General features: G+C 38.6%; 1 protein-coding gene across 11 annotated transcripts in view; it reads right to left on the bottom strand.

The window, feature by feature from the left end:
* The window catches only part of PAK3 (p21 (RAC1) activated kinase 3), a 303836-nt gene that overhangs the window by 69873 nt on the left and 216239 nt on the right, over positions 1-17724 (bottom strand). For all 11 annotated transcript variants that reach the window (XM_054473196.2, XM_054473193.2, XM_054473182.2 and 8 more), the window contains 2 exons: positions 16447-16600; positions 13806-13843 (listed from right to left, as the gene is read on the bottom strand). In XM_054473196.2, coding sequence (XP_054329171.1) covers positions 13806-13843; positions 16447-16600 — 192 coding nt within the window. The remainder of the gene's footprint in view (positions 1-13805; positions 13844-16446; positions 16601-17724) is intronic.

The following is a 17724-nucleotide window of genomic DNA, read 5'->3' as shown; positions in this document are numbered from 1 at the left end:
TTTCGTGTATTTATTTTGTTTTTGTTTATGCCACTGGGTATACTGTCCTAACATAATCTGACAAGGAATTTTCATTCTTTGAGGACAAAACTCCTGAGGCAGTTATAGGCAGCCTATTAATAGACCATTACATCAAAGGACCTCAATTGTGATTAAAAATTCAATGTGGCTTTTCTACAATCATGTATAAACCTACGGTGAAGTAATAAGGTGTAATCATACATCTGATAGGAGCCAGAAAGACTTACCAATTGTGAGAAGAAAGACAACCTAGAATTTATAAACAAGCATTTGAAAGAATATTTTATTGCCCTGATATAGATGCTAAGTGGTTTATAGATCGAAGTTTGTATGTTTACTGAACATTGGTTTTCTTATTTATGCACCTATATTTTAGCCATAACAACTGGGCTATTATATTGTATAGCTATGTGGATAGCAACATCTGTTAATGACATTAAGGTTTCCAGATTTAAAAAAAATCACTTTCTTCTTGCAAAACACTAATTCTTCAGGGCACTTCAGTGGGCACAGGGAGAAATGGGCTTTGGGTTATTGAAATTTGCTTTGATATTATGTTCCAGAAAGTTTTGCCCTATCTTACACCAGCTGGGTTCAAGAATGCACCTAATCACTGTTTCTTTGTAGAAGGATGGAAGTTGAGTACTTTTTTATATGACAAATGGTGCTATTTTATCTATTAGGCAATATGAACCTTGCCCAGGGTTGATAAGTTTTACATGGGCCTATGAAAGTGTTTGCCATCAGAAATAAATCATCAGCTCCAAAAAGCCACAAGAAAACTACAAAGTCAAAATTAATTAATGTCTAATTAAATGTCTGTTAAGTATAACAATATGCCAACTTAACTAGTCTCTTATGTTTAGCATTTAAAGAAATTTCATTATATTAAATATAAATTGGAGCCAAGATGGCCGAATAGGAACAGCTCCGGTCTACAGCTCCCAGCGCGAGCGACGCAGAAGACGGGTGATTTCTGCATTTCCATCTGAGGTACCGTGTTCATCTCACTAGGGAGTGCCAGACAGTGGGCGCAGGTCAGTGGGTGAGCGCACCGTGCGCCAGCCGAAGCAGGGGCGAGGCATTGCCTCACTCGGGAAGCGCAAGGGGTCAGGGAGTTCCCCTTCCAGAGGTGACAGACGGCACCTGGAAAATCGGGCCACTCCCACCCGAATACTGTGCTTTTCCGACGGGCTTAGGAAACGGTGCCCCAGGAGAGTATAGCCCGCACCTGGCTCAGAGGGTCCTACGCCCACGGAGTCTCGCTGATTGCTAGCACAGCAGTCTGAGATCAAGCAGCAAGTCGGCAGCGAGGCTGGGGGAGGGGCGCCCGCCATTGCCCAGGCTCGCTTAGGTAAACAAAGCAGCCTGGAAGCTTGAACTGGGTGGAGCCCACCACAGCTCAAGGAGGCCTGCCTGCCTCTGTAGGCTCCACCTCTGGGGGCAGGGCACAGACAAACAAAAAGACAGCAGTAACCTCTGCAGACTTAAATGTCCCTGTCTGACAGCTGTGAGGAGAGCAGTGGTTCTCCCAGCACGCAGCTGGAGATCTGAGAACGGGCTGACTGCCTCCTCAAGTGGGTCCCTGACCCCTGACCCCCGAGCAGCCTAACTGGGAGGCACCCCCCAGCAGGGGCAGACTGACACCTCACACGGCCGGCCAGGTACTCCAACAGACCTGCAGCTGAGGGTTCTGTCTGTTAGAAGGAAAACTAACAGAAAGGACATCCACACCAAAAACCCATCTGTACATCACCATCATCAAAGACCAAAAGTAGATAAAACCACAAAGATGGGGAAAAAACAGAGCAGAAAAACTGGAAACTCTAAAAACCAGAGTACCTCTCCTCCTCCAAAGGAACGCAGTTCCTCACCAGCAACGGAACAAAGCTGGACGGAGAATGACTTTGACGAGCTGAGAGAAGAAGGCTTCAGACGATCAAATTACTCCGAGCTACGGGAGGATATTCAATCCAAAGGCAAAGAAGTTGAAAACTTTGAAAAAAATTTAGAAGAATGTATAACTAGAATAACCAATACAGAGAAGTGCTTAAAGGAGCTGATGGAGCTGAAAACCAAGGCTCGAGAACTACGTGAAGAATGCAGAAGCCTCAGGAGCCGATGCGATCAAATGGAAGAAAGGGTATCAGCCCTGGAAGATGAAATGAATGAAATGAAGCGAGAAGGGAAGTTTAGAGAAAAAAGAATAAAAAGAAACGAGCAAAGCCTCCAAGAAATGTGGGACTATGTGAAAAGACCAAATCTACGTCTGATTGGTGTACCTGAAAGTGATGGGGAGAATGGAAACAAGTTGGAAAACACTCTGCAGGATATTATCCAGGAGAACTTCCCCAATCTAGCAAGGCAGGCCAACATTCAGATTCAGGAAATACAGAGAACGCCACAAAGATACTCTTCGAGAAGAGCAACTCCAAGACACATAATTGTCAGATTCACCAAAGTTGAAATGAAGGAAAAAATGTTAAGGGCAGCCAGAGAGAAAGGACGGGTTACCATCAAAGGGAAGCCCATCAGACTAACAGCGGATCTCTCGGCAGAAACCCTACAAGCCAGAAGAGAGTGGGGGCCAATATTCAACATTCTTAAAGAAAAGAATTTTCAACCCAGAATTTCATATCCTGCCAAACTAAGCTTCATAAGTGAAGGAGAAATAAAATACTTTACAGACAAGCAAATGCTGAGAGATTTTGTCACCACCAGGCCTGCCCTAAAAGAGCTCTTGAAGGAAGCGCTAAACATGGAAAGGCACAACCGGTACCAGCCACTGCAAAATCATACCGAAATGTAAAGACCATTGAGACTAGGAAGAGACTGCATCAACTAACGAGCAAAACATCGAGCTAACATCATAATGACAGGATCAAATTCACACATAACAATATTAACTTTAAATGTAAATGGACTAAATGCTCCAATTAAAAGACACAGACTGGCAAATTGGATAAAGACTCAAGACCCATCAGTGTGCTGTATTCAGGAAACCCATCTCACGTGCAGAGACACACATAGGCTCAAAATAAAAGGATGGAGGAAGATCTACCAAGCAAATGGAAAACAAAAAAAGGCAGGGGTTGCAATCCTAGTCTCTGATAAAACAGACTTTAAACCAACAAAGATCAAAAGAGACAAAGAAGGCCATTACATAATGGTAAACGGATTAATTCAACAAGAAGAGCTAACTATCCTAAATATATATGCACCCAATACAGGAGCACCCAGATTCATAAAGCAAGTCCTGAGTGACCTACAAAGAGACTTAGACTCCCACACATTAATAATGGGAGACTTTAACACCCCACTGTCAACATTAGACAGATCAACGAGACAGAAAGTCAGCAAGGATACCCAGGAATTGAACTCAGCTCTGCACCAAGCAGACCTAATAGACATCTACAGAACTCTCCATCCCAAATCAACAGAATATACATTTTTTTCAGCACCACACCACACCTATTCCAAAATCGACCATATCCTTGGAAGTAAAGCTCTCCTCAATAAATGTAAAAGAACAGAAATTGTAACAAACTGTCTCTCAGATCACAGTGCAATCAAGCTAGAACTCAGGATTAAGAATCTCACTCAAAACCGCTCAACTACGTGGAAACTGAACAACCTGCTCCTGAATGACTACTGGGTACATAACGAAATGAAGGCAGAAATAAAGATGTTCTTTGAAACCAACGAGAACCAAGACACAACATACCAGAATCTCTGGGATGCATTCAAAGCAGTGTGTAGAGGGAAATTTATAGCACTAAATGCCCACAAGAGAAAGCAGGAAAGATCCAAAATTGACACCCTAACATCACAATTAAAAGAACTAGAAAAGCAAGAGCAAACACATTCAAAAGCTAGCAGAAGGCAAGAAATAACTAAAATCAGAGCAGAACTGAAGGAAATAGAGACACAAAAAACCCTTCAAAAAATCAATGAATCCAGGAGCTGGTTTTTTGAAAGGATCAACAAAATTGATAGACCGCTAGCAAGATTAATAAAGAAAAAAAGAGAGAAGAATCAAATAGATGCAATAAAAAATGATAAAGGGGATATCACCACCGATCCCACAGAAATACAAACTACCATCAGAGAATATTACAAACACCTCTATGCAAATAAACTAGAAAATCTAGAAGAAATGGATAAATTCCTCAACACATACACCCTCCCAAGACTAAACCAAGAAGAAGTTCAATCTCTGAATAGACCAATAACAGGAGCTGAAATTATGGCAATAATCAATAGCTTACCAACCAAAAAAAGTCCAGGACCAGATGGGTTCACAGCCGAATTCTACCAGAGGTACAAGGAGGAGCTGGTACCATTCCTTCTGAAACTATTCCAATCAATAGAAAAAGAGGGAATCCTCCCTAACTCATTTTATGAGGCCAGCATCATCCTGATACCAAAGCCTGGCAGAGACACAACAAAAAAAGAGAATTTTAGACCAATATCCTTGATGAACATTGATGCAAAAATCCTCAATAAGATACTGGCAAACAGAATCCAGCAGCACATCAAAAAGCTTATCCACCATGATCAAGTGGGCTTCATCCCTGGGATGCAAGGCTGGTTCAATATACGCAAATCAATAAATGTAATCCAGCATATAAACAGAACCAAAGACAAAAACCACATGATTATCTCAATAGATGCAGAAAAGGCCTTTGACAAAATTCAACAACCCTTCATGCTAAAAACTCTCAATAAATTAGGAATTGATGGGACGTATCTCAAAATAATAAGAGCTATTTATGACAAACCCACAGCCAATATCATACTGAATGGGCAAAAACTGAAAGCATTCCCTTTGAAAACTGGCACAAGACAGGGATGCCCTCTCTCGCCACTTCTATTCAACATAGTGTTGGAAGTTCTGGCCAGGGCAATTAGGCATGAGAAGGAAATCAAGGGTATTCAATTAGGAAAAGAGGAAGTCAAATTGTCCCTGTTTGCAGATGACATGATAGTATATCTAGAAAACCCCATTGTCTCAGCCCAAAATCTCCTTAAGCTGATAAGCAACTTCAGCAAAGTCTCAGGATACAAAATCAATGTGCAAAAATCACAAGCATTCTTATACATCAATAACAGACAAACAGAGAGCCAAATCATGAGTGAACTCCCATTCACAATTGCTTCAAAGAGAATAAAATACCTAGGAATCCAACTTACAAGGGATGTGAAAGACCTCTTCAAGGAGAACTACAAACCACTGCTCAAGGAAATAAAAGAGGATACAAACAAATGGAAGAACATTCCCTGCTCATGGGTAGGAAGAATCAATATCATGAAAATGGCCATCCTTCCCAAGGTAATTTACAGATTCAATGCCATCCCCATCAAGCTACCAATGACTTTCTTCACAGAATTGGAAAAAACTACTTTAAAGTTCATATGGAACCAAAAAAGAGCCCGCATCGCCAAGTCAATCCTAAGCCAAAAGAACAAAGCTGGAGGCATCACGCTACCTGACTTCAAACTATACTACAAGGCTACAGTAACCAAAACAGCATGGTACTGGTACCAAAACAGAGATATAGATCAATGGAACAGAACAGAGCCGTCAGAAATAATGCCACATATCTACAACCATCTGATCTTTGACAAACCTGAGAAAAACAAGAAATGGGGAAAGGATTCCCTATTTAATAAATGGTGCTGGGAAAACTGGCTAGCCATATGTAGAAAGCTGAAACTGGATCCCTTCCTTACACCTTATACAAAAATCAATTCAAGATGGATTAAAGACTTAAATGTTAGACCTAAAACCATAAAAACCCTAGAAGAAAACCTAGGCAATACCATTCAGGACATAGGCATGGGCAAGGACTTCATGTCTAAAACACCAAAAGCAATGGCAACAAAAGCCAAAATTGACAAATGGGATCTAATTAAACTAAAGAGCTTCTGCACAGCAAAGGAAACTACCATCAGAGTGAACAGGCAACCTACAAAATGGGAGAAAATTTTCGCAACCTACTCATCTGACAAAGGGCTAATATCCAGAATCTACAATGAACTCCAACAAATTTACAAGAAAAAAACAAACAACCCCATCAAAAAGTGGGCGAAGGACATGAACAGACACTTCTCAAAAGAAGACATTTATGCAGCCAAAAGACACATGAAAAAATGCTCACCATCACTGGCCATCAGAGAAATGCAAATCAAAACCACAATGAGATACCATCTCACACCAGTTAGAATGGCGATCATTAAAAAGTCAGGAAACAACAGGTGCTGGAGAGGATGTGGAGAAATAGGAACACTTTTACACTGTTGGTGGGACTGTAAACTAGTTCAACCATTGTGGAAGTCAGTGTGGCGATTCCTCAGGGATCTAGAACTAGAAATTCCATTCGACCCAGCCATCCCATTACTGGGTATATACCCAAAGGACTATAAATCATGCTGCTATAAAGACACATGCACACGTATGTTTATTGCGGCATTATTCACAATAGCAAAGACTTGGAACCAACCCAAATGTCCAACAATGATAGACTGGATTAAGAAAATGTGGCACATCTACACCATGGAATACTATGCAGCCATAAGAAATGATGAGTTCATGTCCTTTGTAGGGACATGGATGAAATTGGAAATCATCATTCTCAGTAAACTATCGCAAGAACAAAAAACCAAACACCGCATATTCTCACTCATAGGTGGGAATTGAACAATGAGAACACATGGACACAGGAAGGGGAACATCACACTTCAGGGACTGTTGTGGGTTGCGGGGAGGGGGGAGGGATAACATTGGGAGATATACCTAATGCTAGATGACGAGTTGGTGGGTGCAGTGCACCAGCATGGCACATGTATACATATGTAACTTACTGCACATTGGGCACATGTACCATAAAACCTAAAGTATAATAATAATAATAATAATAATAATTACAATAAAAGAAAAAAAAAAAAAGACCAGTATTTCTCAAAAAAAAAAAAATATATATATATATGTAAATTGTAGGTTAGATTTTCATATTTAGCAACAATTCCTGAGTATTTACAATGATTTAACAAGAAATTATACCTAACCATACATTTTAAAAGTTACTTGTAAGTAAATAATTTCAAAATTAATATGTCAAAAATAATTTCAAAAATTTACAGCAAAAATATAAAGTGAAGTATGGGGGCCCATTAATATGTTTAAAGCAATGCATGATGTGACCTCTACAAGTGAGAGTATATGCAGTCTATTAGGCTCTAAAAACGGCCCTAGAGGCAAAAAGAATGATTCAAGGTCTAGTCTTCTTGGCCCAAACCTTAAACTGGTACAAAGACCAGTCAATGCCTACTGGGGCAAGGAGCAGCCTTACACATTTCAAGTCTTAATACTTCACTAGATAAGATCCACCTGCAAGATTTCACTGACTGTTAACATTCATTACTATCTTCACTGCTAACGTCCCGTAGAAGCCATTCCCCATCTCCAAGGATAGACTTAAGGGACTATTAGAAAATCTAAAGGTTTTCATCCTCTGAAGGTTTGTGGGAAAAGAAAAAGACAGATATTTCTGTTTACTTTGGACCAAACACTATCCTGCCATATTGGTTGGTTGACTTGGAAGAATGTATGGCATTGAGTGGATAGTATGTTTTGAATTGTGGTTGGGCCAGAGAGCATTAAATCCCCAGCAATCCACCAAGGATACCAATCTTTGGTACTGAGAACTGAAATTAACAATTTCTGTCCCTGTGTTAAAAAATACTGGGATTGGGCGTACTTTACTATCACTGTGTAAATAGTACTGGGACTGGGCATATTTTATTTTCCCTTTGTTAAGCAGTATCAAGACAGACATACTTTAATGTTCTTATGTTAAACAATAGTGAGAATAAGCAAAAATAACATAGCTTCTTACTTTAGGAAATACTTGTTTCTAGAAGATACCGTGAACCAACTAGTTTGCTCATTGAAACTAACAGCTTGCTCACTAAGACTTGCTTTAAGCCCCTTCCTTTGCTATATTCACCAATACAAAGCTATGTGATCATAAACACTGCATAATCTTAACCCATTCCTCGCCTTGCAAGACCTGCTTTAAAATCAAACAGTCTAAGCCCTAAAACCCTATAAATATTCCCTCCTGACATCCCCTTCTTAAGACACTAAGACTTTATCAAAGTAATGCTTTTATGTCACTCTAAGTTTAATAAACATAGCTTTACTTAGAGGTTTTCCTGGTGATCATTTTTGGAGTCAATGGTGCAGTGTTTCCATACTCTTCATTCCAGGCTGAGAATTACTGTATCTAAAACTTCTAAACTTACAGAAATATAGATAGATGGATAACAAGTAAGAAACATTTTTGTCTTATCAAATTAGATATTTTTGACACTCTAATTTTGCCAGACATTGGGGCAGAGAATGTAGTTCTTTTTTTTCTTTTTTCTTTTTTTTTTTTTTGAGATGGAGTTTCGCCATTGTCGCCTAGGCTGGAGTGCAATGGCACGATCTCTGTTCACCGCAACCTCCACCTCCTGGGTTCAAGCGATTCTCCTGCCTCAGCCTCCCGAGTAGCTGGGATTACAGGCATGCGCTACCACACCCAGCTAATTTTGTATTAGTAGAGATGGGGTTTCTCCACATTGGTCAGGCTGGTCTCGAACTCCTGACCTCAGGTGATCCGCCCGCCTTGGCCTCCCAAAGTGCCAAGATTACAGATGTGAGCCACCGCGCCTGGTTGGGAATGTAGTTCTTAACCTGAGTTGGGTCCCAGACTCTTAGGGTTTGGTCTGTCTCCCCAGAAAGATACAGGTAGACACATACTTTTACGTATAACTTCAACAGTTCATAGATCTGAAGCCCACCCATGAACTCTAAGTTCTGAACGTTGCTCTAGAGAATACACCAGCTAGAGTAGCTACCTTAGGAAATTCCCTTTTCTCTGAGCTTAACTTTTAAAGGTCAAAGAACTTAGAAGTAAGGAACTTAGAGGCTTTAGATAATATAAAATGCTGTTTGGGGGCCACTTTTGGTGATTGTTTAAAATGTAGATTTTAGGTTTCTACTCCAGATCTACTCTGGGAGTGAAGCCCTGGAATCTGCAATTTAACAGAATCCCCACGAAATTCTGATGCACACTGAAGTAAAAGAATTACTTAAACTATGTTTAAAAAAAATTAACCAGTACTGCAAATCACAAAAGAGCAATCTGTCAACTGCACACCCAGTTGCTCTAAGCACAGATAATGGCATGTTCAATATGACAAAACAATAATGACATATTATTGCTGTTACCTTCCACTTGGAATACTAACTTAGGATTCTAAATATGTCATTTCATTTTCAACAGTACGATAAAAATATGAAATTTTAAAATTAGCCTCAAATTAAAGAGTAGGGACCTGAACAGTATTTGAAATTGAATACACTAATATCAAAGAAGCTACCACAAACAAGCAGTAAAGCAGGTGTTATATGACTATGAGATCTATCCCTGAGTTCAATATTAATTACAGAATCATGAGTTTAAAACACTTAGAGAATACAACATTGCTTCTGTTTTAATTCTCACCCAGGCTACTAAAGGATGCAAAACTTGTAATCAGTTCAGGCTGTGTCTACAAGGGGTTGTCAGACCCATTAAATCAGATTTTGTAGACAGCCAGATCTACTGGGAGTTTTTATGATGCAAAAAGACATACACCATACACATTGCGAAGCATACTCTCCTCTAGAACTATAAGGAAAACACAAGGTGCAGTTATCCATTCCTAAGGAACTGAGTCCCACTGAAGTGATTCAAATAGAATGTCGGGGTCCAATTCAGTTCATTCAATCAATAGAAACCTAGCCTTCATCAAGCAGTCAATCCATTATCTTCACCTGAAAGTCCTGCCAGCCCTTCAAACTCAAACTGTCCAATAAGGAACTCAGCATCTTCCCACAGAAATCGGCTTCTCCTGAAAGACAGCATCGTTATCTTTTTACCCACCACCTATCAGTTTAAGCCTGCGTTCATCTTTGACCTCACCCTTTCCTCCAACATCCAATTAATAATCTAAATACCTCTAGAAATTGAATGTAATCTCCCCATTCCTACTGTTACTACCTCATTTCTGGCTCAGATTACCTGGATGCTTGCAATATTCTCCCTACTAGTCTCCCTTCATCCAGTCTCACCATTTGTACTTAATTCATTCTGGACATTTGCCGTCAGATTACTCTTCCCAAGGTATAAGTGTTAATCACTTAACTCTCCTGCTCCAAAACATTTCAAAAGCTTCCCACTGAATACTGGAAAGCCAGATTCCTTGGAATACCATTTAGGGGCCTGTATGATTTTGTTCCGCCTTAACCTTCAAGACTTATTTCCTGATTCCCTCTCTTGCATCTCAGTCTTCATTCAACCCCATATTCCTTGTTTCCTTGCTGTACTCACCAACACACCCTTTCTTATGCTTTTCTTTTTACTTAAAATGCCCTTCCCATCTTCACAGATCGAAATCTCATCTGACCTTTAAGATCTAGCTCAAATGCCAACTTTTATATGAAGCATTTTCTAACTTAACATTCAACAAATACATACCAAGTATCTATTTGGTACCAGACACTGAGCTTCAGCCCTTGGAGACAAGGGCCTGCTTCCCTTTCCCTCCCCAGCTAAAAGCAATCTACTTTCTCTGAAATCTCATAGCATGTCGACATATTTTATGGTATGTAATAGTATCCATATTGTTGGTTTTCTTTTTTTTTTTGAGACAGGGTTTTGCTCTGTCACCTAGGCTGGAGTCCAGTGACACAATCACGCCTCACTGCAGCCTCCACCTCCAAGGCTCAAGTGATCCTCCCACCTCAGCCTCCAAAGTAGTTGGGACTGCAGGTGTGCACCATCATGCCCAGCTAGTTTTTGCATTATTTGTAGAGACAGGGTTTCACCATGTTACCCAGTTTGGTCTTGAACTCCTAGGCTCAAGCAATCTGCCCACCTCGACCTCCCACAGTGCTGGGATTACAGGCATGAGCCACTATGCTCGGCCACTATCCATATTGTGTTGTACTTCTTTATGTCCATGTTTACCTTCCCCTACCAGCCTGATATCCAAACTTCCTAGAGCTTATAAGGAGGCAGTTGGTAAATATATGTTAAATAGGTAAATATCTATTTATCTCCAGACAGTGAGATCATCATTTTTTTTCTAACTTAATGGAATATTTTAGCCATAACGTAGACTTCATTTTAATTCTACAAGCAAAACCAATAGAACCAATCTCAAAAGAAACAGTTAATATCTTAGGAGAAAACAAAAACCAATACACAGGCTATCCTAGCAAGTTGGTGTTTCAAATAACTGACCAACCTAAAAAAAATAACTATTTTTTTTTGCCAGAATACCCAGTCAAGATTGCACAAGCATGATATTAATGAAATCAAAGGAGGTAAAGTATGTGTTGATCATGGAAGGTTGTCATTTTTGTCCTTCCCATTTTCCTGTTACCTCCCTTCACATGTTGTTTTCAGTGTGGCCCAGGAAGCTGTCATGGCAAAGAAGGAGGAAAAGGAAATGGCCAGTCAGATGAGAGGGCCATATTCTGTTCTGTTTTGGGGAATCTGAGCAAAGCGCAAGTACAAGCTTCATGTGTGAAGAGAGTGAGTTTTTCCTCTTGTTGTCATGTAAAGATAATAGTAATTTACATTTAATAAATATATATTATGTGCTAGGTACTATACTAAGTACTTTATATACATTATCACATTTAATATTCACACAAGACGTAGGAGGTAAGTACTATTTTTATTCCCTCTTAAAGCTGAGGAAAGAAGCTCAGAGAAGCTAAGCTACTTTCCCAATGTCACATACTTAGTAAATGGGGAAATCAGATTAAATACCTACATCCAGAGCCTTCACTCTTTCTTTTTTCATTTCATTTTTAATTGTAGTAAAATATATATAACATAAAATTTACCATCTTAACCATTTTTAGGTATGCATTTCAGGACTGTTGAGGATATTGTTGTATAATCATCAAAGCCATTCATCTCCATAACTCTTTTCATCTTGTAAAACTGAAACTCTGTACCCATTAAACAACTCCCCACTCCCCCTGCTCCCAGCTCCTGGCAACTAGTATTCTACTTTCTGTCTCTATGAATTTGACTCCTTCTAGGTGCCTCATATATGTGGAATCATACAGTATATACCCTTTTGAGACTGGCTTATTTCACTTAGCATAATGTTCTCCTGGTTCATCCATGTTGTAACATGTGTCAGAATTGTCTTCCTTTTAAGGCTTAATAATATTCCACTGTTTATACATACCATCTTTTGTTTACCCCTTCATCTGTTGATGGACACTTGGGTTGCTTCCACCATTTGCCTACTGTGAATATTGCTGCAATGAACGTGGGTGTATAAATATCTCTTGGAGACCCTGCATTCAATTATGGGTATATACCCAGAAGTGGAATAGCTAGATCATATGGTTAATACCATTTTTAATTTTTGAGAAACTGACATAATATTTCAGAACCTTTACTCTTTACAACTAAAGAAGATCTACTGGTGTCATACTGGCTACCCGGGGTGATGTCAAGCAGACATCTGTCCACTATAAAAGGCATTGGTCTGCTATAAAAGGAAGAAGAATCAGCTTGGCCATCCATGACTGTTTGAATAAATGGTTAGGAGAGTTTCAGTAATGCAAATTATTTCACCCCTAAAAAAGCAAATGAGGCAGGAATTAATTTCTATCAGAATATCAAAATGAAAATCACAGAAAGAGAAGCCTTATCTGAGATCATTTTCTGTCTAATGTGTACAAATACTCTTTCAGATACTATAGCACTTTCAACAACTAGGTTACTTATTTTCTAGTCACTTCTCTGATAAAAATTATCTATGTGACTTTCGACAAAGTCACTTCCCTCCCTGTATCTCAGTTTGTTGGAACAAATGACATACAAAACATATACTGTTATAACCTTAGAGAAGCTATTTAATTTCTCCAAACCTCAGTTTTCTCATCTGTGAAATGGGGACAATGGTAAGACTTACTTAACTGGGCTGTAGGAAAGATTAAGTACCTATAAAAATAAAATTACCTCACAGTTTATATTATAAGTGTACACTGTAGGTGTTCAGAGAAATTTCTATTAACATGATTATTATTCTCAAAGTTCTACATGTAAGAGAAACAGAAACATTGTTCACATAAAAACCCTGTACAAGAATGTTCCTAGTAGCTTTATTTGTAATAGCTAGCAATTGAAAATTTTCTAGAGAGCCTTCAATGTTTGAATGGTTAAACAAACAGTGGTACAATCATACCATGGAATACTCAGAGATAAAAAGGAACACAAATTATCGATATACACAACAACTTGGATTAATCTTAAAAGAAATAAACTGAGTTAAAAAAGCCAATCCCCAAAAGTCACATGCTGTATTATTTCATTTACATGAAATGTCCAGAAAGCCAAATCCATAAAGACAGAATCCATATTAGTTCTTGCCTGTGACTAGGGTGGGGTGGGTGGAGTTAACTGTAAGCAGGTATGAAGGATTTTACTGGGGTGATGGACTTGTTCTAAAACTCAATTGTGGTGATGGTAACATAGGTATATACATTTACCAAAACTCATTGAACTGTTTACCTGAAAATAGGTGAATTTTATATAAACTGAATTATACCTTAAAATTGTTTTTAAAAGACTTTATATCTAAAAACTGGATCTGTGCAGTTATATTCTCTTAAATCTTTGGAAACACCAATCATGTGAAACAGTTTTCAATTTTTCACTTACCGAAGGATGGGCTGCTATGTATCCATGTGCACTTTTATCTGCAAAGTGAGAATAGAGAGGTCACTTTTGTTTCATAAAGAATGTTTCATTCAGAGACCACACCAGAAAAATAAAAATTAAAAAACTGCATGATTTCAACTAGAAGGAAATGCTCCAATTTAGTATTAACTAGATATTATGACTAATGACATAGCTTTTCTTAAAATAGCTCACACCATTACATCCTCACCATATTCTCACCAGGTCATTTTGCAGATATTAATGAAGGCCTCCAGTGAATCTCATTTATATGGAAGAATGACAAGATTACCTACTCTTAACTGGTATGATTCTGTACATCTATAGTAGTCCCCCTTATCTGAAGTTTCACTTTTTGTGGTTTCAGCTACCTGTGGTCAACTGTGGTTCAAAAATATTACATCAAAAATTGCAAAAATAACCAATTCATGAGTTTCAAACTGCATGCCATTCTGAGTATGATAAAATCTCACGCGGTCCTGCTCCATTCCACCTGAAATGTGAATCATCCCTTTGTCCAGTGTACCTACTGTGTTTACACTACCAGCCTATTAGTCACTTAATAGCCAGTTTGGTTATCAGAACAACTGTGGAGCTATCACAGTGCTTGTAGTCATGTACCCCTTATTTTACTTCAAAATGGCCCCAAAGAGCAAAAGTAGTGATGCTGGCATATTGTTATAATTGTTCTATTTTATTATTGGTTATTGTTGTTTATCTCTTACTGTGCCTAATTTATAACTTTATCATAGGTAAGTAGGTATAGAAAAAAAACATGGTATACATAAGGCTCAGTACTATCCATGGTTCCAGGCATCCATTGGAGGTCTTAGAATACATTCCACATGGGTAAGTGGAGAACTACTCTATATCTAGGATTTTTCCCACTTTCTTCTCTCCCTACCTCCTTTCCATTCTTTCTCTCCATCTTCCTGTGCTATCTCCATCTTCTCCTCCTATTCAGTTAGTCAGTCCCAATACCAGAGCATTCAGTGATGAGGTACACTCAGCTCAGTACAGTACAACTATACAGTTGAGTTTTAATATAGTTGTCAGGATTTCATCTTTGTAAGTTGAGAGAAATTTGGTATATAAAACTAAGTGTTAAACAGCAATGGCTATTTGGAGTAAAGAACAAACTCTGATACTCTAAAGTGTATTCATGGTTACAGTGAAATGATTTCTTGAATACATTTTCAGTTCTGGTTGCCTGTGGTTCTAACTTGGAGCACAGCTCTTGATTTTCTCACATGAAACATTTTTTGATATGTCACCAGGATCTCTTAGATATTTTATTCTATGTAGAAGCTTAAATATAGTAAAAAGTTTTCCTTGATGGCTTTCTTTTTAGATTTTCAACATTGGATAACAGCAGTTAAGCAATCTTCTCATTTAAAGAAAAAAGTCCAATTTAGCAGTTTGGGCTTTGATATTTGATATGGCCAAATCAGACACTCTTCCCCTTCCAAGGGTATCCTTGGATCATTCACAAAGAAACTTAAAGCCTGCTTATACTAAATCCAGTGCGAAGAGGTAAGGGCTCTTTATAGCTGTAGTACTAATGATAATACTCCCTTCATTCTTTATATGTTAATAAGTTAATAAATTATTGTAGAGAGAGAACTCAAATCATCTATCTCAAAATGTGAAAGTATTATTTGGTATATATATTTCAGTTGCTGATATGGTTTGCCTGTGTCCCCACCCAAATCTCAACTTGAATTATATCTCCCAGAATTCCCACGTGTTGTGGGAGGGACCCAATGGGAGGTAATTGAATTATAGCAGCCGGTCTTTCCCATGCTATTCTGGTGATAGTGAATAAGTCTCACAAGATCTGATGGGTTTATCACGGGTTTCTGCTTTTGATTCTTTCTCGTTTTCTGTTGCTGCTGCGATGTAAGAAATGCCTTTTGCCTCCCACCATGATTCTGAGGCCTCCCCAGCCATGTGGAACTATAAGTCCAATTAAACCTCTTTTTCTTCCCAGTCTTGGACATGTCTTTATCAGCAGCATGAAGATGGACTAATACAGTTGCTTATAGTGCAAATTTGAACATCAAAGCTCCAAAAAAAGACTAAATCTACACACTAGCAAATAAGGTCAAGATTTGGCAGTAACATGGATATTTCAGTTTCTAAAAATAGTCACACATAGTTTTCTCTTTTCAGTCTGATTTGGGGGTCTTATCAAAATAACCTGACATCAAAAAAAAAGTGTGCTGTGTCATCATGGTGTAAATCAATGAATCTAAGGGATAAAATAAATTTCCAGAGAGCATGGTTTCATGCATACAACTCTTACTTCATGAACATATAACAAAGCCCAGTAAGTGACTGAGTGTCTTTATGACAGTAAAGAGACAACAATTGTGACTACCAGTTCAAGCTCACAACTACTACTTCACTAAATAATTACCTTATTTTAATTCTAAACATACTTGAGTTATATAACTTAACATCAACCTCAAATTCCAACTCATTTTTTGGTTTCGTCATGTTGATGTCATTTGAAGAAGATACTAGAACCTATTTCAAATGTCCCACAGACATTTTGTTCTCAACATGACACTCTGAAATTGAAATTACTTCTTCACCTTTGATACCACAGACTTCCTCTTACCTCCTGATGTAAAGCTCATGTATTTCTGGTTGTTGACTGTTTCTTTGGAATCATAGAATTTGAGAACATCTAGAACAGCTTGTGGGTTCTTCTTCTGTTCCAATTTTGTTATGTTGGAGGTTTGGAGTAATCGTGCCCATTGCTCGGGAATTCCCTGTGGACAACCAAAGGGAAAGAATGGTAGCTCAGAACATTCTGCAGCAGCATTTTTATGTTCCAGTAAAGTTCTTCACCAAGAAGCCCATGCTACCTGTAGGATTACACTTGGGAAACTGAAGTTACATTCTAGATTTAAAGTTAGTAACTTAATAATGCAATCATTCTCTTCTCTAATTAAAACACATAGGTAAAACTAGGATCCAACTTAAAAAGGGTGGGTAGGAGTATGACTGTGATAGAAAAAAAAAGCGCATGAAAATCACCTCCATATTGACTCTGCTCATCCATGAAATGATGTTTACGGCTTAGCTTATTTTTTTTCTGGCGACTCAGGGCAGACATAGCAAGACTTCTCTAAATTTGTGCACAGCATAGTAAAGTGCAGATCAATGGATTTTATGACTGGAATAATATAAGCTGTTTCTGGTCATGTTGTAATCAGAATATATTTTAGAATAAAAGGAAAGGATCACCCTTGATCAGGTTATACTTTGTGATTACAAAATGTAATTTTTTGGGTCTAGAGCTCTACTATAAAGGCAGGTTGGTAGGAGACAAAAATAGAATTGTGGAGGAGCAAGAACCACTGAGATGCTAAACAGTAACATTAATGCTGCTTTGGGCATTTCCCCTGCAGCTTTCTCCAGGGCATGCCCTCCTTCTCCTCTCCTCTCTCTCTCCCTTCCTCCTTACTTCATTTATAGGCCACATAGAACCTGGGGACTATGAAAACCACGACAAAGCCTTGTGATAATTTATAATAATCTGAAGCATTTAGAGCAGAGAGGAGGGAATATTTGGAAATCTAACCAAGGAGAATTGCAAAAATTAGGGGTTAGCTTTGCATTGAGCATTCAACATTCTTTCCTATATGTTCAGCCTACAGAAGTCCCAATTTCATAATTATCCAACCTCCAAGAGCAACTTGGAGAGAGAAACAGACACACAATTCCTGAAGTGCATCCAGACACAATTTGTGTGGCTTTATCCTATGAAGTCTCGGCAAAACAATGTGTGACGTGGGCCTCCAGAGTTTGGGAATGACAACAAAAAAAGTGAGATAAGCCAAGCAACAACTCTACTGCACACACATGAACCTGCTGCTGCAGTGCTATGACA

The sequence above is a fragment of the Pongo pygmaeus genome, chromosome X (assembly GCF_028885625.2).
Source record: "Pongo pygmaeus isolate AG05252 chromosome X, NHGRI_mPonPyg2-v2.0_pri, whole genome shotgun sequence".
Taxonomy (NCBI): Eukaryota; Metazoa; Chordata; class Mammalia; order Primates; family Hominidae; genus Pongo; species Pongo pygmaeus.
This window is presented reverse-complemented; position numbering and strand designations above follow the sequence as displayed.